The 25,851-nt window shown below is 41.7% G+C and overlaps 1 protein-coding gene across 5 annotated transcripts in view; it reads left to right on the top strand.

Moving 5' to 3' along the window:
- Window positions 1-25,851, top strand: part of etv4 (ETS variant transcription factor 4) — a 107,233-nt gene that overhangs the window by 23,534 nt on the left and 57,848 nt on the right. For all 5 annotated transcript variants that reach the window (XM_048560847.2, XM_048560848.2, XM_048560845.2 and 2 more), the window contains one exon: window positions 2,747-2,800. In XM_048560847.2, the coding sequence (XP_048416804.1) occupies window positions 2,747-2,800 (54 nt within the window). The remainder of the gene's footprint in view (window positions 1-2,746; window positions 2,801-25,851) is intronic.

Below are 25,851 nucleotides of genomic sequence, written 5' to 3'. Positions count from 1 at the left end.
TCCTTCATATATGAGAACAGAAAATGCTAGATATACATGGATTCTTTGGCATTTGAAACCATAGCTGGAGGCTAGGGTCTTAATGTAAACAGCTGCTGTTTATTTTCTCCATTGCTTGTCGACCTGTACTTAAACATTTGTAATATTTTAGTTCTGACTGTCAGTGTGGTTTCTTTAATCTGACCAAATTTTTCCACCCCAAGTCTTTTTCAATCATTTTTATTTACGCAATGTTCAATTTATTGATTGAATTATAAGCGACTGTGAAGTATAAAATTGATCTTTCTCATTTGCATCTGGAGATTTTGTTTTCTGTGTATCTTTGGTCAGACATATGATTTTACATTGGCTGAAGTGCAACAGAAGAATGAATTTTATTATTAAATAGATATTTTCACCAACCAATTAATGTTCAAATATTTGCTAATGTATTGCAATTTCATTGCAATTTCATTTCTCTATTTTCATTATAAACTCTTCGTAAAGATCACTTTGTTAATTTATAATGTGGACAAATTTTTATAGATGATTCCACTCATTAACGAATAAAGTTTTGACCATTAGAAAGGGCTTATGGCTTCACAAAAGGAAGTTAGAATGTGTGATGCTGAACAAGCCTTGGTGTTATATCATAGTCATTGTAATTTATTTTAGAAAAAATCATGCCAACCTTTTGAATACAAGATTTCCTCAAACCCACCGAATGCTTTAGTTAATCTAAAATAGCAATATTTCAGAAATGCTGATGTTTTTTCCTTCTCCAGCAACTGAGCATCGTAGGGTGTATACACATAAATATGGTGAGCTGTTCACTGCATATAACCCCAACTAGTAATGCAAGTGTCCAGATATTTCATCCACCCTATTTCTATTTAGTGAATATCAAGATGTTTTGAAATCTAAGGGCAGATCTCCATATTAATTAAAATGAGTGGAATATAATGGAGTCTCCACCCATTTGTAGACAGTCACTCTTTCAGACTGTCTTTTTATGCCATGCCGTAGGAGCATCTGCAAATCTTCGGAAATAAAAGGTTGCAGTTTCAGTGCTGAGTAGGTGTGGCGGTGATCAAGCAATATATGGCCAGAGAATCCAAACATTAATGTGTGCCATTGGTTACATACTTCAGCTAGCAATCAGTATCTTGTCATTTTGAATGGGAACTTTGCAGCAAGTATGAATAAATGGTGACTCTTTTTGTGATATAAAGTTCCACGATGGGATGACAGAAAGTTTTCTTTTATCATAAACATTTATTCCAGGGCTGCATGTAAGTATATGACATAGAAGGTGGAAATGGAGTCTTGGTTTGTGGATTCATTTTCAACTCAACTGCGCAATTTAAAAAAAATGCTTCTTGAATCCCATAGAGTCTAAAGTGTTTAGCTTCTTACAGTCTGATGCCCTGGTCAGAAAGTCTGTGCAGTGTGCCTATCACTGCTACTTCCTACTGGAGTATCTCTACGCTGGGGAAAAAAGCCCTGGAGCTTGCATCATGCATTTAATAGTTGACCTCAAGCTGCAATTTAAGTTGCAAACTTATTAGTAGCCTGGCTTTTCTGTATACATGATTTCCAGTAGTTTGTGATGTAAATTTGATTTTTTTAGCAACAAAAGAAGGCATTTGGCATTCCTACCTTTTTTTGGAGAAAGGAGTACAAGAGTCAGGATGTCATGTTGGAGCCTTATAAGACTTTGGTTAGACCACACTTAGAATATTGCGTTCAATTCTATTCACCACGTTACAAGGAGATGGGGAGGCTTTGGAGAGTGTGCACAAGAGGTTTTTAAGGACGCTGCCTGGATTAGATAGTGTGATCTGTAGGGAGAGGCTACAAAAACTCCGGTTGTTTTCTCTGGAGTGGTGGGGACTGTTGGCAGACTTGATAGAAGTCTAAATTCATGAGATGTATAGATAGAGTTGACAGTCAGAGTCTTTTGCCCAGAGTTGAAATGTCGTGTACTAGGGCACATGTATTTAAGGTGAGAAGGGGGAAAAGTTCAAAGGAGATGTGTGGGGCAAGTTTTTTTTAAAACAGGGAGTGGTAGGAGTGTGGAACGCGCTGCTGGGGTGATGGTGGAGTCAGATATGATAGGGGCATTTATGGGACGCTTAGATAAGCAGATGAATATGCAAGGAATGGAGGGATATGGACCAGGGGCAGGCAGAACAGATTTATTTAATTTTGTGTTATGTTCAGCACAACACCATGGGCCAAAGGGCCTGTTCCTGTCCTGTACTTTTCTATGTTCTATAAGACTATCATCCAGCACTTAGTCAATGATTCGGTGAGTAACTGCACCGTTTATTGCCCTACCAAACCATGGAGATGAGATAAACCCGGCACAGACCCAACTGTGTGCTGTTGGCTGACTTCTGCCAAGAATTCTGTAACCATCTGCTCTGAGACACAATAGTGAGTCAACAAACCATCCTGCATCCTGATCTCGAATGATCCTTGTTGGAAGGTGTGAGGGTATAAAAATAGTAGAGTCCCGTTTTAATGTTATCTACACATCCAAATAATTTTTCATCGCCTCCAATTTAGAATGGCTACTGGGGAAAAATACACATGTAGAAGCAGCCACAAGAATCACAGCAACTATCAGCCCAGCTCTCAATCGTACTGAAATTCTCCAAAATACACTCACCATCTAGATTGGCAGAATGGTGAGGATTTGGGTGAGTGAAGGGCAAAGGAGCAACATGCTTACAATTCTCAAATCTGCCTCCTTTTTTTCCAGCTCAGGTGCCAGACAGCGATGAGCAGTTTGTGCCGGATTATCATTGTGACAGCTGTGAGTATCTTTCTTCTTGCTCCTTGGCTTTTGGTGGTTTGGAAACCCATCTCTTCAGGAAATAGGGATTCGGGTCCCACAGGGAACAAAACAAACCTTTGCATTTTCCTCCTGAGAACTGCTGCCCTTATCACAACAACAGACCCATGATATAGTCATGTATAGTGGAGGTGGTAGGAGAAAATCAAGGACAATTTGGGGATTGGAAATAAAGCAACAGGGGAGTATAATCATGTCCAAAGAATTGAGGATGGCAGAGGCAACGTTACTAAATCAGAAACTTAGAGATCTGCACTAAGGATCCAGGGACATCACTTCAAATCTCGCGACAGCATTTGGGGGCTTTGTGTTGTTATAAATCTGGACTAAAATTACTACTAATCTTGAAATAGTTGGGTTGCCATAAAAACACTGGGGAAGAAATTCGCTGTCCTTACATGATCTGGCCTGCCTGCGACTCTCAGATGCTCCTTGAAATAGCATCATAACCCACTTTGTCACAGACAACTTCCCACTATCTACTCAAATGTAGGAATGGACAATAAATGGAAGTCTTGCCAGCAAAGCTTGCATTACAAGAAATAATCGTGGGAAAATGCTATCCTCAGTCTAACTGTTCACCAAATTTGCTCCAAGTAATAGAGCCTACATTTTTGTGTCAAGAGCATTGCTTTTAGACAAGGCAGCATGTGCCCACAATAGAGAAACAAAATGCATCAGTAAATGAGTTTCTACACACAGTTGTTTCAAGCATTGAACAATTGAACCCTGCAGCCGTCTTGCAATGTAAATGCATCACAAATTATAAAACTGCAACCAGTCTACATCTGCTCAATCAGTTGTTTCCTCTCATCAGGAGGTATTTGTCATGTGACATGCCCCTCCCTCATGACTAGCCCATGAAGTGAAAGCAGGCAGCCCTTCACATTTTATGAATGGGTTGGTTGTAATCTGTAACAGTTAAGAGCTGGCTGCAACAGGTCATTATAAGCAGGAAGTGTTTCCATATATGGTGATTAGTTTGTTTTACTGGTGATAAATGGTTGACAGGCTTACCAGTACCTCTCGCTACAAAGATGAGTTGTTACATAACTTGTTGTCAGTAAAAACTGAAAAGCACAGCCAGATGGATTACATTTAAGGTCACAGCTAACTCTTTCTTGCAGCACGAGGTTTTCAGTATCGATAGCCTAGTTTTCTAGTAGGTTTTTTAAATCTCCAAAGTCTCAACTAGAGACTTGAACAATTTAATCAATTACCACAATTCCATGTCAAATCAGGAAGAATGCATTTTGATACTCTTACCCGTTTGATTTTTAAATAACTTACTTTTTTCTAAACAGAAATGTAAGTAAAGTCACTATTTTCTTTTACACCTCCTTATCCCCATCTGGCCATCCTCATAGAATCCCTATAGCGTTGAAACAGGCCCTTCAGCACAAAAAGCCCACACTGACCCTCAGAGCACCCACTCAGGCCCATTCCCCTAATTTACAGATTCCTGAACACTACAGGCAATTTAGTATTTCCAATCCACCTCGCCTGCACATCCTTGGATGGTGGGAGAAAACCCAGGCACATGGAGGAAACCCACGTAGACATGGGTAGAACGTACAAGCTCCACACACAATTGCTCCAGGGCAGAATTGAATCCACGTCCCTGGTGCTATGAGGCAGCAGTGCTAACCACTGAGCCGCTGTACTGCTGAGTTTGCTTCCAACTTTATGTTTTACTTGATGTGACAATGCTTTCTAGCTCCTGTAACATAAGAAATTCTGTGTGGATATCATGGTATTGAAAAATCCAACAAACATTTTATTGCAAATATTCTGTACCGATAGTTGTATTCCTCAGGCATGTAAATGTCTGGGCTAATAGTAACATGCTTCAAGTGATCTGACATAGATGGAGTATCTTTACATTCTTGGTACATATGCTATGTTGTAATAATGATATTGTACGCATGTAGTCTCTGAAAGCATTGAGACATAAAACAAAACCATATACTTAGGGCACTGACAATCAATGATAATCTGGACTAGCCAAAATGTTCACAAAAATTGTTCTGAGAATATAACCCTGTCTTGCTTTTCACAGTCCAGAAGAAAAATGTCCAGTCTTCCCAAAGTGTTTTACAGTGGCATGGTCGATAATGATGGCATTTCAATAAAGCAGAATTTTGGCCTATGCCTAACTCCATGGTTGGTGCTGTGTAAAAACCACTTGCCTGCTTGATTTGTTTCTTTTTTAAAGGGGTTGTCTCAATTTTGAGGCCGGTAATATGATTATTACTGTAGACATGCTTGTGTGATAACCAGATCAACTTTTGACAGTAAAACCTCTTCTAATATCAAGCTAGACTCATTCTAATACTACCAATTCCCAATATTCAAAGTCCACGCGGCTTTCTGGAACTGAAAATACACAATGCCAAGATACGCTTTATTGGACTTTACTGATGGGCAGCCTTGGTGAACCCAGAAAGTTTTATGTCCAGTTTGATTTGACTGCCTGACCACTTCAAGCTTGGCCTCGCATTAGTATACAAAACACTGAACAATCCGAGGAGATAATAGGAACTGCAAATTACTTATCCACAAATTTTGGACAAAATTGTATGCATGAGTGTTAATAGTAACAGTAAATAGGTTATTCCAGTGCAGGGAGTATTGCAGCTGACCCTGTTCCTACCCTAATCCTCTAACATAGAATGTAAGCAGTAGGTTGTTGGACGGCTTTTCACACTAAGTTTCTCCTTATTCTAGTAGCTTTGCTGCAACCTGGAATGGGATTGGGTTGGGCAGGTGTGCGGGGTGGTGGAGAGAAAAAGATGAGTCAATTGTGTTCAGATTGGGAATTGAACCTGGGCCTTTCTACTCTTATGGCTCTGTTGTTTGTTAGAGAAACCTAGTAAGCCATCATTTGAGATAATGGGAACTGCAGATGCTGGAGAATTCCAAGATAATAAAATGTGAGGCTGGATGAACACAGCAGGCCAAGCAGCATCTCAGGAGCACAAAAGCTGACGTTTCGGGCCTAGACCCTTCATCAAAGCCATCATTTGTCCTTGACTCAACTCTGTGAGGATATCAGATTTGAGGACCTTACTTAAACGCTTTTCACCTTGTGCCTGTGCCTTCATTTTAATTTCTTTTTAAAATTCTTGTCTCTTTATAATTTTAGCAAATCTACCAGAATTGTTTCTGCTCAGATTTGTTCATATAAGCATTACATATGGTTAAAGATGCAAGTTTGCAGAAAAAAAAAGGCGGTAACAAGTATTTTACCTTGTGTTTTAGGCCAGTGCTACTATTTATACATTGGGATACTGATCTAGAATAGATCCTGCACTGTGAATAGTGTCTCCACAAACAATCAAACTTTCACCATAATGCCACTTGCTCTTTTAAAAAATGGCTGTTCAATTTCTTTTGCAATGAACACTTCTTTGTTCTTATCTGTAAATAGTAAATAGTAGATTTTTAAATACAGACCTCTAAGAGCCCTGTCTTCACAAGCTCATTCTGGGCTGGTGACATCTCCCTCAGATGTCTAAGACATGTGATGAACTACATAAGAATTAAATGAATTTTATTTTAGCACGACCAGTATGAAGGACAAGAAACAGTCCAAATTCAGCTTTCTTCCAAGTTATAAGCAAGCTGATATTAACGGCAGGAAGTAGAGGTGTTTTAGAATGGATCTTATTATGTTGTAACAGAATAGATGAGATTTAAAAATTCTTTAGGTATAGGTTACATGCTTTGCATTTAAAATGGAACTGACGTTCAACCTTGCTGCCCTGGGTTTAATTTTGGTTTTTATGCAAAACCCAATCTGTCTAAAGTGGAGCTAAGTTGTAGACTTTGCTTTTATTTTTCTCTCTGTGTCCTCAAGTTGTAATCAATGAAGAATGATGCAGTTGTGATTTATGTTCAAAAAACATCTTTTGTGCAGTTGTCCACTGTGCCAATTTCAGTGTTCTTTGATTCAGTCCGTAATGAATGAAATGACGCAGCTGATATTTGGTAAACCAAATTTAAACCAAACTGGCCACATCCTGTTCGTGTAAAATGTTTCCAATATCGTGTGAATGTTGATTTTGATTTATTGTCACATGTACCAAAGTACAGTGAAAAGCTTTGTTTACAAGCAGTACAAACAGGTCATAGTAAGCAAGGGTGTACAGGTCAAAAAGACTGAGACAGAGGCACACAAGTTGCATTGCACAGGGTATACACTAGCTGAGATCAACATTCACAAGATCAGTGTTATTTGAGGCTAGAGAGTCCAATCATCAGTCTAATAACAGCCAGGAACAAGCTGTTCTTGAACCTGCTCGTGCATGTCTTCAGGCTTCTGTATCTTCTGCCCAATGGAAGAGCTTGTAGGAGGTTGTTACTCGGGTATGATGGGTCATTGATGATGTTGGCAGCCTTTCTGCAGTAGTGAGCCATGTAAATGGAGTTCACAGATGGAAGGTTGGCCTCCATGATGGGCTGGGCTGTGTAACCACCTTCTGCAGTTCCTTACAGTCCTGGGCCAACCAGTTGCCATTCCAGGCTGTTATGCACCCAGACAGTATGCTTTCAGTGGTGCATCTGTAGAAGTTGGTGAGGGTCTTTATGGACATGCCAGTTTTCCTGAGCTCCCTGAGTAAGAAGAGGTGTTGTTGTGCTTTCTTGACTCACATCTACGTGAAACACCCAGGTTGTTGGTTACTGTCATTCCGAGGAACTTGACTCTCTCTAGCCTCAAGCCCAGTTCCATTGATGTAGATGGGGGGGTATTTTCCTCCTTTCTTTCTGATGTCAATGATCAGTTCTTAAGCTTTGTCGATGTTGAGAGAGAGATTATTTTCATTGTACCAGGTCTTTAAGCCCTCTATCTCCCTTCTGTATTTTAACTCGTCATTGTTATATATCCGTCCCACTACATTAGTGTCATCAGTGAACTTGTAGATGGCATCAGAGCTAGTAGGAACTGCAGATGCTGGAGAATCTGAGATAACAAGGTGTAGAGCTGGATGAACACAGAAATCTTCTGAAGAAGGGTCGAGGCTGGAAATGTCAGCCTTCCTGCTCCTCAGATGCTGCTTGGCTTGCTGTGTTCATCCAGCTCTACACCTTGTTACCTCTAACTTGTAGATGGCGTTCATTTTGTATTCACATTCAGCATTCAAACCATTGCAGTTGTGGGAAAGAGTTGGTTTTAAACTTTGTTCAGTAGTACATTTGCAGATTGTCTACAGTCTGGTCTGCTTCTAAACAAAATGGTACACTCTGGTAGTTTTGATTGAGCTTTGTTGTCTTGATCCCTGTAAAGAGAAAAGCATTGTCTGTTTGGCTTGGTTCCATCATTTTACTCGAAGCTGAAGCACAATTACTTGCCAAATTATAAGTGGTGCGTTTGACTAGACTGAGGCTCTATGGTGTGCAATAGAAGCAATCTTAATTCCATGTTATATCCTCACTGTCAAGGTAGCTTAAATTGTTACTGGTGTTTTGAACTCCAGTTTTGAATTCTTGACTTCCAGATGCATGGATGATGGTCACTTATTTACAGTGCTAACTTGTAATTCTATGTCAACATCCTCATGTCTAAATCTGGAGTGTGATGTTGCAAAGTCCATTGATACAGGTGAAAGGTAAACAAAACCAGTGCTAGTTTCAGGTTACAATGAGTCTTTGTTTCAGTCGGGGACAACAGGAAGTATTTGGACAGGAGGGACAAGTTGTTGGTGTAAACTAACAAGGCTTTTAAAAATACAATTCCGTTTCTTATTATGTACTTCCTTGGAGTGTCATACATGAGTCCATCTCTAATGTTGGCTGATTACATTATTAAAAAAAAGTCCCACTTGATAAAAAAATTCTTTATCAGGACAGTTCCCCTAAACTACTTTTCATTTGGACACCAATAACTTGCCAGCATAGTTTTTTGCTGCAATTAATTCCAGATCTTTTCCAATGAAAAGAAATCCTGGCAAAACTTCATTGCAATGACATATATTTTGGCAGCCAATTTTATTTTTGTAAAAATCAAGTTTATCAATTATCTGAATTAGCATTAAGCCATTTACATTTGTCTGTTTAAAAAGGGAGTCTAGTTTCTGTAGAAAACTCTTTTAATGTTCAATTAAATACTAAGAGTAATGTTGAAGCCAATCATTGGGTTGCTTAGGTTTGTCACCTTCCCAATTTCTTCTTTCCTGTGGTGCCTGGAGAAATATCATCCTATCAATGCCAGCAGACTTGATTTCTTACCCTACAATGTGTTCTTTATACCAGCCTAGAGATGATTGGTGAATTTCTTTGCATGGAGGCCTCTCTAAGTGAACACAAATTGTTTCCCCACTTGACAATCCTTGCACTACTGGTCAGCTGCAAGGGCTGTTATGGTATTTTGTCATGCCCCTACCTTGGAGCCAGGAGGCCCAAGTTCAAGTTCCACCAATACTAGAGGTGTGGCATAGTGGTTAGTGTTACTGCCTCACAGGACCAGGGACATGGATTTGATTCCAGCCAAAGGAAACTGTGTGTGTGTAGGTGTGTGTGTGTGTGTAGGTGTGTGTGTGTGTGTGTGTGTGTGTGTGTGTGTGTGTGTGTGTGCGTCTAGGTGTGTGTGTGTGTTGTTTGCACATTCTGCCCACGTCATTGTGGGTTTGCTTGCACTGGGTGCTCTGGTTTCTTCCCACAGTCCAAAGGTTAGGGTGGATTGGCCATGCTAAATTGCCCTGCACTGTCCGGGGATGTTCAGCCTAAGTGGATTATCCATGGCAAATGGAAGGTTATAGGGATAGAGTGTTGGGGGTGGGGTATCCACTGGGTACTTGTCAAAGGGCCAGTGCAGACTTGATGGGCCAAATGGCCTCTTCCTATACTGTACAGATTCCATCTCCAAACAGGTTTGATTAGAATATATCTACAAAGAGGCTGGAACAAGAACTTGGCTGTTCTTATATTTCTTAGCCAGCAGTTAGTGACTGTAATGTATGATTGTCACCCTTTACTCAGATCCATTAACTCGGTCATCTCCAGGTATTGAACTGAAGGTTTTCAGAAATGTATAGATCTGTGTCATGTGAGGCATTCACTCCAAGATGGTAATGACCATCATGCAAAGTAAATTGGTTTCATGAGACCATACTTGCTTGTTTAGATCTGTGGCTCACTGGTAGGTATGCCTGTCCCATTAGAAGGACAAAAATTGAAATCCCACATGGACCATAGTGCATGATTTAGGTGGAAACAGGAGGTTCTGAGAGTGCCCTGCACTATCAAAGAGGCAGTCTTTTGGATGAGTTAACACAGTGTGGAGCTGGAGGAACACATCAGGGCAGGCAGCATCAGAAAAGCAGGAAAGTTGATGATGCAGTCTGGCCTGCTGTGTTCTTTCAGCTCCATACTGTGTTATCTTTGACTCCAGCATCTGCAGATATTACTGTCCCTGTCTTTTGGATGAGATGCATAGCCAGAGTCTGCTCTGCATATGTCTGTAAGGTGCATGTAGTAGATCTTTTAGTTTTATTAATCTTAAAGCAAATTCTGGAGAAACACTGAGGTCTGTCAATCACTGAGCTAATGTTTTGAGTCTTTTGAAGTGGATTTCAGATCTCCGGAATCAATAGTATTTTGCTATTGGGAATTTTCTTGTTATCTTGGGCAATATTTGTCTCTGAACAACACCACATACAAATTATCTGGTCATTAATGACACACAAATTGGTATTGCATTTCTCTGCATCATAAAATCTGATTACAAAATGTATTTAATTGGCCATGAGGTGTTTTAGGATGGCCCACAGTTGGAAAAGACATCAGAAAATGAATACAATTAGTTTTATTAATGTGATTTCAGCTCACTTGTAATTCTTCAAACTCCTTGTCTGGAAGGCTAAAAAAGGTTGGTCCTTCATTACTCTCCAGGTCATTTGTGACTACGCTGAACTTTAAAGAAAGGAGGCTGAAACACTGAACCTATGCAGTGTCAGCAGCTGCTCTAGTCAAAGTGCCTTCCTTCTGTGAACCTCCCTTAAGCATCACAGCCATGCATTTCCTCCCCCTACTCTCTGCAGAAGTCTGATTCAGTGCCTTGCATTATTGAATTTTGAGTTTTGATGCCCTACTCTGGTTTAGTGTTCGCTCCCAAGCTAGCACCTAATAGAGTGTTTCGTAATTTCTGAGTGCCTCAGGCAGGTAAGTTATTGTTTTGTACATGTTTGTAACAGCTGATACATGCCTAACTACTCACCCAGATGGCTGATTCCAATAACTACCCCACAACTGTTGTGAGTCCTATAGGTCTGTGGTTATGTGTTCCTTTCTCCCTCTAACCTTAAATTGAAAACATGGTTGTACTACTTTCCAATAGAAAGTCATAATTACAGAATATAAACAGCTCCGAAAAATTTCTAATAAAAACATCTGCAGTTTCCTTGCTTATTTCTTTCAACCAGCAGGAAGTGGAAGACATTAAACAAATTGTCAGGACCTATCCAGTTCCTTTTATCCTGCCATTTATGTTTATATTCATTTGCATTGAATCCACAAAAGTGACTTCTCCAATTTAATTTTGCTCTTGTCAATACCTTTCATTACAGGCACATACCAAAAGCCTTCCTAGCAATCCTCCGTGGACTTGGTTTGTCAAAATTTTCAATTATCCCCACATGATTGTTTCTGCACTGAGGAAACGTGACTTAGGATTTAATACTATGTATACTTGGGGAGATGCTATGTACTTACAATATTCCATTTAATTTTCACTAAATTCAGTTGCAAGCCCCTATGATTTAGCTTGTTGACTATATCCTGGTTTTTATTGTCAAAACACTGCATTGTATCAACATAGCCAAACGTGACAACTTATTTAAGCTTTTAGTCAAGTGGTCTGCAACCTGTGGCTCCAGAGAAGCAGACAACTCAATAAGGATTCATACAATACCGAACCTTGTTCAATCTGACCCACATATACTGTTTTGGATTTCAGAAATACTTTTTAACATATTGTATTTGAGAGTATTCAAATCATGATTTTTGTTTAAATAATGTTTAAACGTGCATCTGTGCTGTTCGACATTAATTACGTTTGAGTTACAGAATTGTGGTTCTTGCTGCATTTTGACTTTTAAAATGGCTGCTTTGTTGTTAAATTAAACGTCTTGGCCTCTGCTTTCATCAATTTTAAATGAAGCAACAGGGCAGTACATGCTCTTGATCAGTGTAGGGCTGTAACTGGCATATGCAACTAGTTTCACAAGGAAGTTGAGCTTTATTTTTGGAGAGTACTAGTGCAGATAAATCCGTTCAATTTTATTTTGGAAGCAACGTAAGTATACTTTATCCATGAGGTATTTTTTTTCTGAAGTCATTCAAAAGATGTGGGCTTGGTCGCAAGACTAGTCTTGTACATCCTTATTGCCTTTGAGAAGGGGGTGGATGTAGTTCACTTTGCTCAAGTGCCTCTCTTGCCGCTTTCTTTGGTTTTCAGTTACATTACATTAAACTGCAATTTCATTTTCTCATCACTGGTGTTAATTGTACAGTTAAAAGTCTAAAATGCCAATAACTAGAAGAGAAAATGGTTGCAAACAATGGTGCAGGATGTTCAATATCTGTGAACAACTCTTTTTTTCAGTGTAACTTTTCGTAAACAGCAAAAGTGATTTAGGGAAACAAAATCACTTAGTATTTTATGTTTTATCTTCTCAATCTTCACAAAGTGGTGTTTTTCTCTTTTTAATAATGATGCTAAGCATCCCAAATATTTGAAGTATTTGTTTTTACTTCACCCTGCCAGTTTTAAACTTAAATACCATAAAATTGACAAACTTAATCACTTGCAAAAACGATGAAATGTCAGTCCCCCCTCACCATCCTATTGAATTCAATTTACTTTTCACACGTCTTCCATGAGCCACTTGTTTAAGTGAGCAGTTTTGCAACCCATATACATTTTCACATTAATTGAATAGTTCCATTCTTCAAGCAGCCCAAATAATTATCCACCTAAATTGTACAGTTTAGTACTGTATTAAACATTAACCAACTGAACAAAAGTACATGACTTTAAATTGTCCTTGAGATGAGCAAAGGTGTAGTCTTACTAATTTAATTAGTGCAATTATAAACTAGTGTTATTCTAAATGAATTGATTGTAAGTTTCAAGTCTTGTGCCTTAGTGGATAGTGGAACATTAATATCAAAGACAACGCTGTTGCTCTCGTGCTCTCTCTCTCTCTCTCTCCACTGTGGGAGCAAAGGGACTGATTGGAAAATAGTTGAATTTCTTAAAATGTTGTATGTGTCTCTAACTTATTCTATTTCAATATTGATATTTGACTTAGAGGCACAGCATACATTAAATTAAAGTCCTCTGCATTTGTGTAACTCATTAATTTGCTGACAGTTAAACTCTCCATTATTGACAAATTTACAATACAAATTCATGACTTAGATGAGGAAAGTGAATGAAGCAGAGCCAAGTTTGCAGATGACATGTAAATAGAAGATGGGAAGGTATTTGTTGAGAATCTATTGAGGGAAATAGTCAAGTTAAGCAAGTGAGCAAAAACTTGGCAGATGGAACATAATGTGTTAAAATGGGAGTCCATGCAGTTTGGCTGGAAGACTTGAATATTATTCAAGTAGTGAAAGACTGCAGAAAGCTACAGCACAGAGGGGTTTGGGAGTCCAAGTTCAGTGGGAAATGAGGAAGGCAAATGGAATTTTGTGGTGATAATGGGAACTGCAGATGCTGGAGAATCCAAGATAATAAAATGTGAGGCTGGATGAACACAGCAGGCCCAGCAGCATCTCAGGAGCACAAAAGCTGACGTTTCGGGCCTAGACCCTTCATCAGAGAGGGGGATGGTGTGAGGGTTCTGGAATAAATAGGGAGAGAGGGGGAGGCGGACCGAAGATGGAGAGAAAAGAAGATAGGTGGAGAGGAGAGTATAGTTGGGGAGGTAGGGAGGGGATAGGTCAGTCCAGGGAAGACGGACAGGTCAAGGAGGTGGGATGAGGTTAGTAAGTAGGAGATGGAGGTGCGGCGTGGGGTGGGAGGAAGGGATGGGTGAGAGGAAGAACAGGTTAGGGAGGCAGAGACAGGTTGGACTGGTTTTGGGATGCAGTGGGTGGAGGGGAAGAGCTGGGCTGGTTGTGTGGTGCAGTGGGGGGAGGGGACGAACTGGGCTGGTTTTGGGATGCGGTGGGGGAAGGGGAGATTTTGAAGCTGGTGAAGTCTACATTGATACCATTGGGCTGCAGAGTTCCCAAGCTGAATATGAGTTGCTGTTCCTGCAAACTTCGGGTGGCATCATTGTGGCAGTGCAGGAGGCCCATGATGGACATGTCATCAAAAGAATGGGAGGGGGAGTGGAAATGGTTTGCGACTGGGAGGTGCAGTTGTTTATTGCGAACCAAGCGGAGGTGTTCTGCAAAGCGGTCCCCAAGCCTCTGCTTGGTTTCCCCAATGTCGAGGAAGGCACACCGGGTACAGTGGATACAGTATACCACATTGGCAGATGTGCAGGTGAACCTCTGCTTAATGTGGAAAGTCATCTTGGGGCCTGGGATAGGGCTGAGGGAGGAGGTGTGGGGGCAAGTGTAGCATTTCCTGCGGTTGCAGGGGAAGGTGCCGGGTGTGGTGGGGTTGGAGGGCAGTGTGGAACGAACAAGGGAGTCACAGAGAGAGTGGTCTCTCCGGAAAGCAGACAGGGGTGGGGATGGAAAAATATCTTGGGTGGTGGGGTCGGATTGTAGATGGCGGAAGTGTCGGAGGATGATGCATTGTATCCGGAGGTTGGTGGGGTGGTGTGTGAGAACGAGGGGGACCCTCTTGGGGCGATTGTGGCGGGGGCGGGGTGTGAGGGATGTGTTGCGGGAAATGCGGGAGACACGGTCAAGGGCGTTCTCGACCACTGTGGGGGGAAAGTTGCGGTCCTTGAAGAACTTGGACATCTGGGATGTGCGGGAGTGGAATGCCTCATCGTGGGAGCGGATGCGGTGGGAGCGGATGCGGTGGAGGCGGAGGAATTGGGAATAGGGGATGGAATTTTTGCAGGAGGGTGGGTGGGAGGAGGTGTATTCTAGGTCGCTGTGGGAGTCGGTGGGCTTGAAATGGACATCAGTTACAAGCTGGTTGCCTGAGATGGAGACTGAGAGATCCAGGAAGGTGAGGGATGTGTTGGAGATGGCCCAGGTGAACTGAAGGTTGGGGTGGAAGGTGTTGGTGAAGTGGATGAACTGTTCGAGCTCCTCTGGGGAGCAAGAGGCGGCGCCGATACAGTCATCAATGTAACAGAGGAAGAGGTGGGGTTTGGGGCCTGTGTAGGTGCGGAAGAGGGACTGTTCCACGTAACCTACAAAGAGGCAGGCATAGCTGGGGCCCATACGGGTGCCCATGGCCACCCCCTTAGTCTGTAGGAAGTGGGAGGAATCGAAAGAGAAGTTGTTGAGGGTGAGGACGAGTTCGGCTAGGCGGATGAGGGTGTCGCTGGAGGGGGACTGGTCGGGCCTGCAGGACAGGAAGAAGCAGAGGGCCTTGAGGCCATCTGCATGTGGAATGCAGGTGTATAGGGACTGGATGTCCATGGTGAAAATGAGGTGTTGGGGGCCAGGGAATTGGAAGTCCTGGAGGAGGTAGAGGGCGTGGGTGGTGTCACGGACGTAGGTGGGGAGTTCCTGGACCAAAGGGGAGAAAATGGAGTCCAGATAGGTGGAGATGAGTTCGGTGGGGCAGGAGCAGGCTGAGACGATGGGTTGACCAGGGCAGGCAGGTTTGTGGAATGTAGTATTTTGTCTAAAAATAGTGCGGCCTTGCTAAAACTATGCAAGTCCGCAGCTGAAATAGGATGAACAGTTTTAGTCCCCTTACCTAAGAAAAGAGGTTGTCCGCAGACGGTTCTCTTCATTGATCCCAGGTATGGTGGAACTGTTTTGAGGAGAGTTTGAGTAGTATGGGCCTCTACTCACAGGAGTTTAGAACAATAGGAGGTGTCTTTAATGAGGCCTACAAAATTTTTAACGGACTTGGCAATGCAGATGCTGAGGGATTGTTTCCAAGGTGGGGGAGCCTAAGACCAGAGGGCACAACTTCAGAGTAAGTGATTGCCCATTTAAAATAGATTACGTTTCTTCTGAGGGTGGTGAATTTGTGAAATTATTTTGCTGGTGAAGGCTGTCAAGGCTGGGTCAACAAATATATTCAAGGCTGTGAGACACCGATTATTTTTGTTTTGTTTTAAATTGGTCAGGGAATCAGAATCCTGGAGAAAAGGAGGGGAAGTAGATTTGAGAATTATTAGACCAACCACGATCTCTTGGAATGGTGGAATGAATCTTCTACTGCTTGTCCTATGATCAATAAATGATGAAACCAATGACTCCCACATCCCATGAACAAATATATTTTAAAAGTTCTCTTCTATGGCTATAAAATTTCTTTCTACTTTTGAGGCGTCCTCCAGCCGTATGTCCCAGTGGTACAGCACTCTGGCTACCTTTTGACCTTTTTCTCTGCATCTCCTCCTCATTCGACTGTCTTTCCCAGACTGTTTGGACCTTTCACTTTGCAACCCCGCTAGCCTTCTTCAGAAACCTCCTTCTTTGACCATGTCTTCAGTCAGAACCCTTAATGTTGCTTCCAGCAGTGAGTGGATTTCAGAGTCACTGTGCAAAAACTGCTGGATGAGTGCGACTTTGTGTCCTCAGCCTTACCTGGGGGTAGGAATAAATTGTGAGAAGTTTGAAAAGGGAGCATAATTGAGCATGCTTAAATAAAACCAAGCTGCTGCCTTTTAAATAAGTGTTAATTTTAGGAAGAAAGGGTAGGTCTCCATAGTTGAGGTCCAGCATGGGGGAGAAAAGAATTGTAATTGAGCCAGCAGCATTGAGATTTGAAGTTGGCACAAAAAAAATCACGTAGACAGGAGAGTGAAGAAGCTGTTTGATATGCTTGCCTTTACTTTTCAGTCATTGAGTATAGGAGTTGGGAGGTCATGTACAGGACATTGGTTAGGCCACTTTTGGACTACTGCATTCAGTTCTGGTCTCTCTGCTATAGGAAAGATTTTGTTAAACTTGAAATAGTTCAGAAAAGATTTACAAGGATGTTGCTGGGGTTAGAGAGTTTGAGCCTATGGAAGTAACTGAGGAGGCTGGGGTATTTTTTTTTCCCCTGGAACATTGGAGGCTGAAATGTGACCATATAGAGGTTTATAAAATCATGAGCGGGCTGGATAGGGTGAATAGCCAAGGTCTTTTCGCCAGGATAGGGAAGGCCAAAACTAGAGGGCAAACGTTCCAAGGTCAGAGGGGAAAAATTTAAAAGGAACCTAAAGGGCAACCTTTTTACTCAGAGTGTGGTGCGTGTATGCAGTGAGCTGGCAGAGGAAATGGTGGAGGCTGGTACCATGGCCGCATTTAAAAGTCATCCAGATGGGAACATGGATAGGAAGGGTTTAGAGGGATATGGGCCAAATGCTGCCAAATGGGACTAGATTAATTTAGGATATCTGGTCAGCATGGACAAGTCTGTTTCCGTGCTGTACGTCTCTATGACTCTATAAGAAGATGCAGAGGCACTAGGGGCATTGTGTATGGGGTTTGGGTACAAGGAAAATACAACTTTTTAAAGAAGCAATGAGAGCAACAGACTATCAATTTAGAGTAGTGTCTTACATCCAGAATTGAGAAGAATTGCCTGCAAGATGTTCACTGGCCAGGTTTGATCTTGTTGGGCATGTGTTGAAACCTAGCTCTACATCCGCAAGTGACAGAATAGAATAGCATGAGCTTGAGATTCAACATGGAACAGATTAAAGAGTGGTTGAGATATGTGATGCTGAGCAGAGAGAGAGAGACAACCAGTTTACAACACAAGGTTCCTTTCTTTCTTTGCTGGAGGCAAATTATTTTCGACAGCACCCAGCTGCTAAAAATAAGTCCAATATTCTCAGACACTTTTTAAAATATAAATCATGTCATTTTCAAGCTGCTAACCAGTTATTACAGTATCGTTTCTGCACCCACTCATAAAATATGGTATGGATAATCATTTGAAAGAAAGGCCGGAGCTAATCATTAAACATGATGAAAGCATTATCCCTCCAATTCATATTGCGTGTCCACATATGGAATTTAAACATCACTCTTTAATCAGGAATTTTCCATTTAATATGGCATTGTACTTAACACAAAGCTTCAACGTCAATGTAATCTATGTCAGTGCTCTCATTGACTGGTTACCTGCCTATCCAGATGCCTTTTGTAAATGTTTTCCTTTCAGATAAAACCGGTACAAAAATTTAATGCTCCACTCCAGGGCCCACTTAACCTGTCTGTCAAAGGAATTTGCAATACAAATCGATTGAAAAATATGATATTTTATTTCTTCTAAGAAGGTGCTGAGTCAAGCTAGAATAATTTCATCTGATCCAGCAGAACTTTTTTCTCTCATTTTCCCATTTTTTGTATTCATGTGGTAGAAGGGTTGTCTTGTAGGGAAACGTTGAGCAGGTTGGCCTTGTACTCATTCGAGTGCAAAAGAATGCTGGCTGGTTGTCTGGAAGCATACAAAGTTCTGAAGCAATTTGACAAGGTATTCCATAGACTCTCTACATTGTGAAAGCAAGTCATTTGTCCTATTGAGTCCAACCTGATCCTTCAAACAGCATTGCATCCAAGCCCACCCCCTCACCCTATCCCTGTAACTTTGCATTTCCCATAGCTAACCCACCTAACCTGCATATCCCAGGACACTATGGGCAATTTAGCATGGCCAATCCACCTAACCAGCACATCTTTGGGCTGTGGAAGGAAACTGACACAGACATGGGGAGAATGTCTGTGTGGAGTTTGCACAGTTGCCCAAGGCTGGAATTGAACACAGGTCCCTGGCATTGTGAGGCAGCAGTACTAAATGCTGAGCCACTGTGCTCACCGTGGTACTTGCTGATAGAATCTTTCTTCGCCCCACCCCTCTCCACAAACCCATGGGTCAATTAGTACTGGGGACACCATTTTAAAAAAAGGAGTCTTCATTTAAAGAGTGAGATTATGAAGGATTTCTTTCATAGATCCCAGTTAATCTTAGGAATTCTCTATCTGAGTGGGCCTCTCGATGCATGCAAGGTTGCATTAGACAGATTTCTGATCTACAAGAGAGTCGAGCATAATGAAAGAAAATCTAGTTGAGGTCACAATCAGAGTAGCTATGGATTGTATTGAACAGGAGAGCAATATCGAGTGGCTGAATGGCCTACTGTTGCTATTTGCTGTACATGCGAGTCTATGCTAACATGCTATTTGATACCATAGACCTCTCCAGAATACAATATTAACTCCCTGCAGATTTATGTTTCCACTTCCTATCATTTCTACACCAAGCACTGACTCACTAACCATTGGAGAGGGCTAAAATCTGAGCGCATTTGTGACATTTTTAAAATATAAAATATAATGTCTTCAACTTTCCTTTGAATTATCCGAAGCTACGTTACCCTGTGTAGAATTTATTAAGTTATGTATTTCTACTCAAGTAATTTAATCCAATTACAACCTTGTTGTAAATCTAATTCTGTTTGTATGTGGTTTAGGTCATTCTCATCATATCTTTAATGCATTCAGTTTACTCCCCCAGGGTCCTAGCATATTCGCACCTGAATCTCTGAGCTGGAAATACCTGGAAGTTGATGAGTTTAATTCATGTCTTTACTTTGGCTGCTAATTTCAACTTTAGCAGTGTCAGCATATTGTGCCTCCAATTTTAGAGAAGAAGCAATCTGTATTAGTTTTTGGTCTTCCTAGAAATCTGGTGGCCTGTGTGGAGGGTAGGTCAGGCTCGTCTTTTGCGTTGCCCAATCCAGTACCCAGCCAACTGCCAGTCAAGATTCACAATGTAATTAATGACCACTTGATATTTGTTATCAGAATATATTTGGCATCCGTGACCCAACAACTAGCACAAGTAAGTATTTTTGAAGGGGCGGGGTATTGCTAGGGGATGAAAGACCACTGAAAATCACATACAATTAGAAATATGTAAATCAATTCTATTCTGGTGCAGATTGAATAAAATTTAGTTGTATGAAGTATTTGCTAACTAACTCTGGGATACGTTAGGAGCGGCTGTTTCTGGTGGCAGGAGGTCAGTGAATGTTGCACCCTTCCTCAAAAAAAAAGGTGTACAGATAACCTAGCAATCACAGATAAGTCACTTTGACTTCAGTTGTGCCGGAAATTCCAGAAACATTAATTTGGACAAAATTTAATGGTAATGTGGGCAATTTTGCAGGTAATCAAGGAAAGCCAACATGGATTTTCAGTTTTGAAAAAAAATGCTAGACTCTCTGGAAAAGATCAGTGTTGATGTGGGCAATTTGTGTACATGGACTTCAAAAGCCAATTGATTTGGTGCTGTACACTAGACTTGGTTGCAAAGTTATGGCTCCAGGAATAAATGGAACAGTAGCAACACAATTGTGAAATTGGCTGAGTGTCAGAAAGCAGAGGTTAATGTGTGTTTTTCAGTGGAGTGGTGTTTCCCAGAGGTCAGTATTGGGACCCTTGCTTTTCCTGTTGCAAATTAATAACCAGGACCTTTTCTGTAGAGGACACTATTTCAAACTTGACAGTGAACCTTGTGAACTATGTGAATGATCTCTCAAAGTTCAACAGTACGTTGACTAGTTGATGGAATGGACAGACAGGTGCCAAATGGACCAAATGCAATGTTAAAAAAGGCAGATCATTAGCACCTTCACAAGGGCAACTAGGGAAAGATAATAAGTGCTGGCCAGCCAATGATGCCCACTTCCTCTGCGTGAATTGAAAATGAAAAGAAGCTCACTGCAAAGAAATGGGAAATGATTGATTTTGGTAGGAAGAACATGAAGGGACAATATAACATAAATGGTACAACTCTTAAACGGGTTTCAGGAGCAGATCGACCTGGCTGTAGATGTGTATAAGTCATTAGATGTGCAGGATAGATTGAGACAGCAGTTAATAAAAGCCTATAGTATGCTAGGCTCTACTAATAAACACATGGAATGCAAGAGCAAGGAGGTTAAATTCAATTTGTTCAAGACACAAGTTCAGCCTCAACTGGTTGGCATCCAAAGAACAAAGAACAAAGAAAATTACAGCACAGGAACAGGCCCTTCGGCCCTCCAAGCCTGCACCAATCAAGATCCTCTGTCTAACCTGTCGTCTATTTTCTGACAGTCTGTGTCCATTTGCTCCCTGCCCACCCATGTACCTGTCCAAATATATCTTAAAAGACACTAACATTTCTGCATCTACCACCTCGGCTGGCAACGTGTTCCAGGCACCCACCACCCTCTGTGTGAAGGACTTTCCACGCATATCTCCCTTAAACTTTCCTCCTCTCACTTTGAACTCATGACCCCTAGTAACTGAGTCCCCCACTCTGGGAAAAAGCTTTTTGCTATCCACCCTGTCTACACCCCTCATGATTTTGTAGACCTCAATCAGATCCCCCCTCAATCTCCGTCTTTCTAATGAAAATAATCCTAATCTACTCAACCTCTCTTCATAGCTAGCACCCTCCATACCAGGCAAAATCCTGGTGAACCTCCTCTGCACTGTCTCCAAAGCATCCACATCCTTTTGGTAATGTGGCGACCAGAACTGCACACAGTACTCCAAATGTGGTCAAACCAAAGTCCTATACAACTGTAACATGGCCTGCCAACTCTTGTACTCAATGCCCCGCCCAATGAAGGAAAGCATGCCATATGCCTTCTTGACCACCATATTGACCTGCGTTGTCACCTTCAGGGATCAATGGACCTGAACACCCAGATCTCTCTGTTCATCAATTTTCCCTAAGACTTTTCCATTTACTGTACAGTTCACCCTTGAATTTGATTGTCCAAAATGCATCACCTCGCATTTGCCCGGATTGAACTCCATCTGCCATTTAGCTGCCCAACTCTCTAGTCTATCTATATTTTGCTGTAATCTCTGACAGTCCCCTCACTATCTGCTACTCCACCAATCTTAGTGTCATCTGCAAACTTGCTGATCAGACCACCTACACCTTCCTCCAAATCATTTACATACATCACAAACAACAGTGGTCCCAGCACAGATCCCTGTGGAACACCACTGGTCACAGGTTTCCAATTTGAGAAACTCCCTTCTACTAGTACTCTCTGTCTCCTGTTGCCCAGCCAGTTTTTTATCCATCTAGCTAGCACAACCTGGACTCCATGTGACTTCACTTTCTCTATCAGCCTGCCATGGGGAACCTTATCAAACGCCTTACTGAAGACCATGTATATGACATCTGCAGCCTTTACCTCATCAATCAACTTTGTCACTTCCTCAAAGAATTCTATTATGTTGGTAAGACATGATCTTACCTACACAAAACCATGTTGCCTATCACTGATAAGCCCATTTTCTTCCAAATGGGAATAGATCCTATCCCTCAGTATCTTCTCCAGTAGCTTCCCTACCACTGACGTCAGGCTCACCGGTCGATACTTCCCTGGATTATCCTTGCTGCCCTTCTTAAACAAGGGGACAACATTAGCAAGTCTCCACTCCTCCGGGACCCTACCCAGTTCTGGGTTCAGCATTTTAGGGAAGATAAAAGGTATTGAGAAGACAAAAGATTCAAGGGAATGGCTCCAAGTTTGGGGGAACTTTGAGATAGATTGAATTAACTGTACGCCATGACAAAAGTAAAGTACTGAGGAAGCTGAAAATCTTTAAATGAGAACCAAAATAAGTTGAAGCCTTCAGGCCAGGCAGCAACAGTGCAAAGGAACGTTCAATGTTTCATATTGATGATCACTCAAGAGAACTGGTGAACTTGTTCTGATGGGTTTTCACCTGAGACACTAAACTTGTTGATCTCCACAGATGCTGCCTGATGTTGAGAATTTTGAATTCTGTTGATTTCTTATTTGATAAATTGGGATTGTTATATTTTGAAGAGAAGTCTGAGAGGAGATACTTTAAGTAAGAAGAGTTTGATAGAGTAGATAGGGAGGAAACAGCTTCCACTGATGATCCCAGATTTAAAATAATTGGCAAAAATCAGCTGAGTTAGAATGGTGCAGTGTGTGAGTAAGGCCTGGAATATATTGCCTGCCTGTGGCGAAGGTAGGTTGAATCGAAGCAGTGAAAAGGAAATTGAAAGAACTATGTTCTGGGCTGGAGGGTGAATGCAGGAGAATAAGCAAGTGACCAGATACCATTCAGGAAGCCAGTGCAACCAAAATGGCCTGAATGACTTTCTAAGAGGTTTTTATTTCTAATGCATAAATTTACAATAGCCTGGGGCTTGTGGCCTGGAAGGATGTTAGATTCAGATTCAAAAAGAACATGCAAAGGAGAATTAGCGTCATACAGCATGGAAACAGACCCTTTGCTTCAACCGTGTTCCCAAACTAAACCAGTCCCACTTGCCTGCACTCGGCCCATATTCCTCCAAACCTTTCCAATCACATACTTATCCAAATGTCTTCTAAACATGTAACCCTATCTGCATCTCACTTCCTCCTGCAATTCATTCCACTAACTAACCACTCTTATGTCAGAAAAAAATTGCCCTTCATGTCCTTTTTGAATCTTTTCCTGTCACCTTAAAAAAAACCTTCTCGTTTTGAACTCCACAACCATAGGTAAAAGACACCTGTCATTCACCTTTTCTGTGGCCCTCTCGATTTTTTTTAAACCTCGATAAATTCACCCCTCGATAATTGGATAAACACTTGAAAGGGAACCATTGATGGAGCTTTTGGAAAAGAGCAGGTAGCTCATTTCTAAAGAGACAGAAGAAACACGTTGGGATTTTCACTGATAAGCTTGTAAAAAGAAGGTTGAACTTGCATCTGCATAGGACATTGGTGAGGCCACTTCTAGAATTCTGCTTTCAATTCTGGTCTCCCTTCTATGGTAAGGATGTTGATAAACTGGAAAGGATTCAGAAAATCTTGACAAGAATGTTGCCGGGCATGAAGGGTTTGAGGTATAGGCAGAGGCTGAACAGGCTGGGGCTTTTTTCCCTGGAGTGTCAGAGGCTGAGGGGTGACCTTTTTAGATGTTTATAAAATCGTGACGATATTAGATAGGGTGAAAAACCACGGTCTTTTTCCCAGGGTTGGCAAGTCCAAAGCTAGAGGGCATATATTTAGGATGAGATAGGAAAGATTTAAAAAGGACTTAAGGGGCAACTTTTTCATGTAGAAAGCGGTGCATGAATGGAATGATCCGCCTGAGGAAGTGGTGGTGGCTGGTGTGATTGCAACATTTAAAAGGCATCTGGATGGGTACATGCATAGGCTTAGAGGGATATGGGCAAAATGCTGGTAAATGGGACTAAATCAGTTCAGATATTCCATCAGCATGGACGGGTTGGACTGAAAGGTCTGTTTCCATGCTGTATGACAATTTGCATGTATCAACTCTGAAATAAATGCTTCAGCCCCAAATTCTATTCCGTGATTCTGTTCAGCACTTAGATCACATCCATAATATGTCTTTAAATACCTCACAGCCAAGACATTTGAATCTCATTTGAATGGGCAGACGGAATAGCTACTTTTCACGCACAAACGACATGAGACCGACATACCAGATCACCCGGTTTTGCTTCTCCTGGTTGAGGAAGAAGTACTTGCTGTTCTTTGTAATCTACCATGGATTTTAACACCTGGTTGAGCAGATAAATTGACTCATCAAATCTGCTGAAAGTCCTGAAGGGATTGTCTACCGTGTTCTGGTTGGATAAAGTGAAAAGATGCTTTTTACCTGAACCAGTTTTTAGTTAACCATTGGGGTGGCATGGTGGCACAGTGGTTAGCACTGCTGCCTCACAGCGCCAGGGAACCGGGTTCAATTCCACACTCGGGTGACTGTCTGTGTGGAGTTTGCACATTCTTCCCATGTCTGTGTGTCATAGAATCCAAAGATGTGCAGGCCAAGTGGATTGGTCATACTCAATTGCCCGTAGTGTTCAGGGATTTGTACATTAGGTGGGTTATAGGGCGATGGATTTGGGTGGGTTCTCTGGACGGCGTGGATACTGTTGGGCCGAAGGGCCTGTTTCCACACCATAGGAATTCTGTGATTCTATGAGTGGGTTTCCTCCAGGTACTCTGGTTTTCTCCTACAGTCCAAAGATGAGCAGGTTAGGTGGAGTGGCCACAGTGTTCTGGGATGTGTGGCGTAGGTGGGTGATAGGGGAATGGGTCTGGGTGGGGTGCTCCAAGTGTCAGTGTGGATTTGTTGGGCCAAAGGGCCTGTTTCCACACTGTAGGGATTCTATAATTCTAAAAATTCTAAAAAAACATTAATGAATGACTATACTTATAGTAACTAAAGTACAACTTGAAATCCACTTAGAGATGAATGGAAGAACAGAGTGTCAGTTGGTTAAAATATTAGCTGCTAGCTAATCCTCTGGAATTCTGGGTCCATCTGGTTATTATGAATTGTCATTAATGCTGCTTTGCTCCTAGAACTTCTGACAACTATAGATAAGGAAGCCTATTTTGTTTTATACAACCTACTGACCCAAGCTTCACATACTTAGAAACCAAATTAATATTTTTGCCAGGAGGTCAGAGTGGTTTCCCACTTTTCTGACATCACCACCCCCAAATAAAACTGTAGGCTTCTCACAGAAAGAAGTTTGGTGACATCCATAATACTGCTCCCTGGATCCACTGTCATTGGGGAGTTGGGAAATTAACAGTCGTCCACTGGTTTGTTGGGGAAGTCCAATGGAAGAGCCCTCTCTCACACTCGATTCAGAGTATCTCCAAGTTTACACATTCACTGCATATTAATACAGAGAATAAGTCCCAAGTCTGGCTAAAACATGTTACAGAAGCAGCAATTTTATGTTGGGATGTGAATGATCTCCAGGACTTTCCTTGTGCTCCAAGGTATATGGTAGTAGGCTTATTGACTGGCTTATTGTGTGACCCCAAATGCAGAGCCTGGGGAGGAAGTAAATCCATCTGTTTATCATTTGGTTTTAAGCCTTTTCCACTCTAATAACAACC

The sequence above is a fragment of the Stegostoma tigrinum genome, chromosome 31 (genome assembly GCF_030684315.1).
Source record: "Stegostoma tigrinum isolate sSteTig4 chromosome 31, sSteTig4.hap1, whole genome shotgun sequence".
Classification (NCBI taxonomy): Eukaryota; Metazoa; Chordata; class Chondrichthyes; order Orectolobiformes; family Stegostomatidae; genus Stegostoma; species Stegostoma tigrinum.
This window is presented reverse-complemented; position numbering and strand designations above follow the sequence as displayed.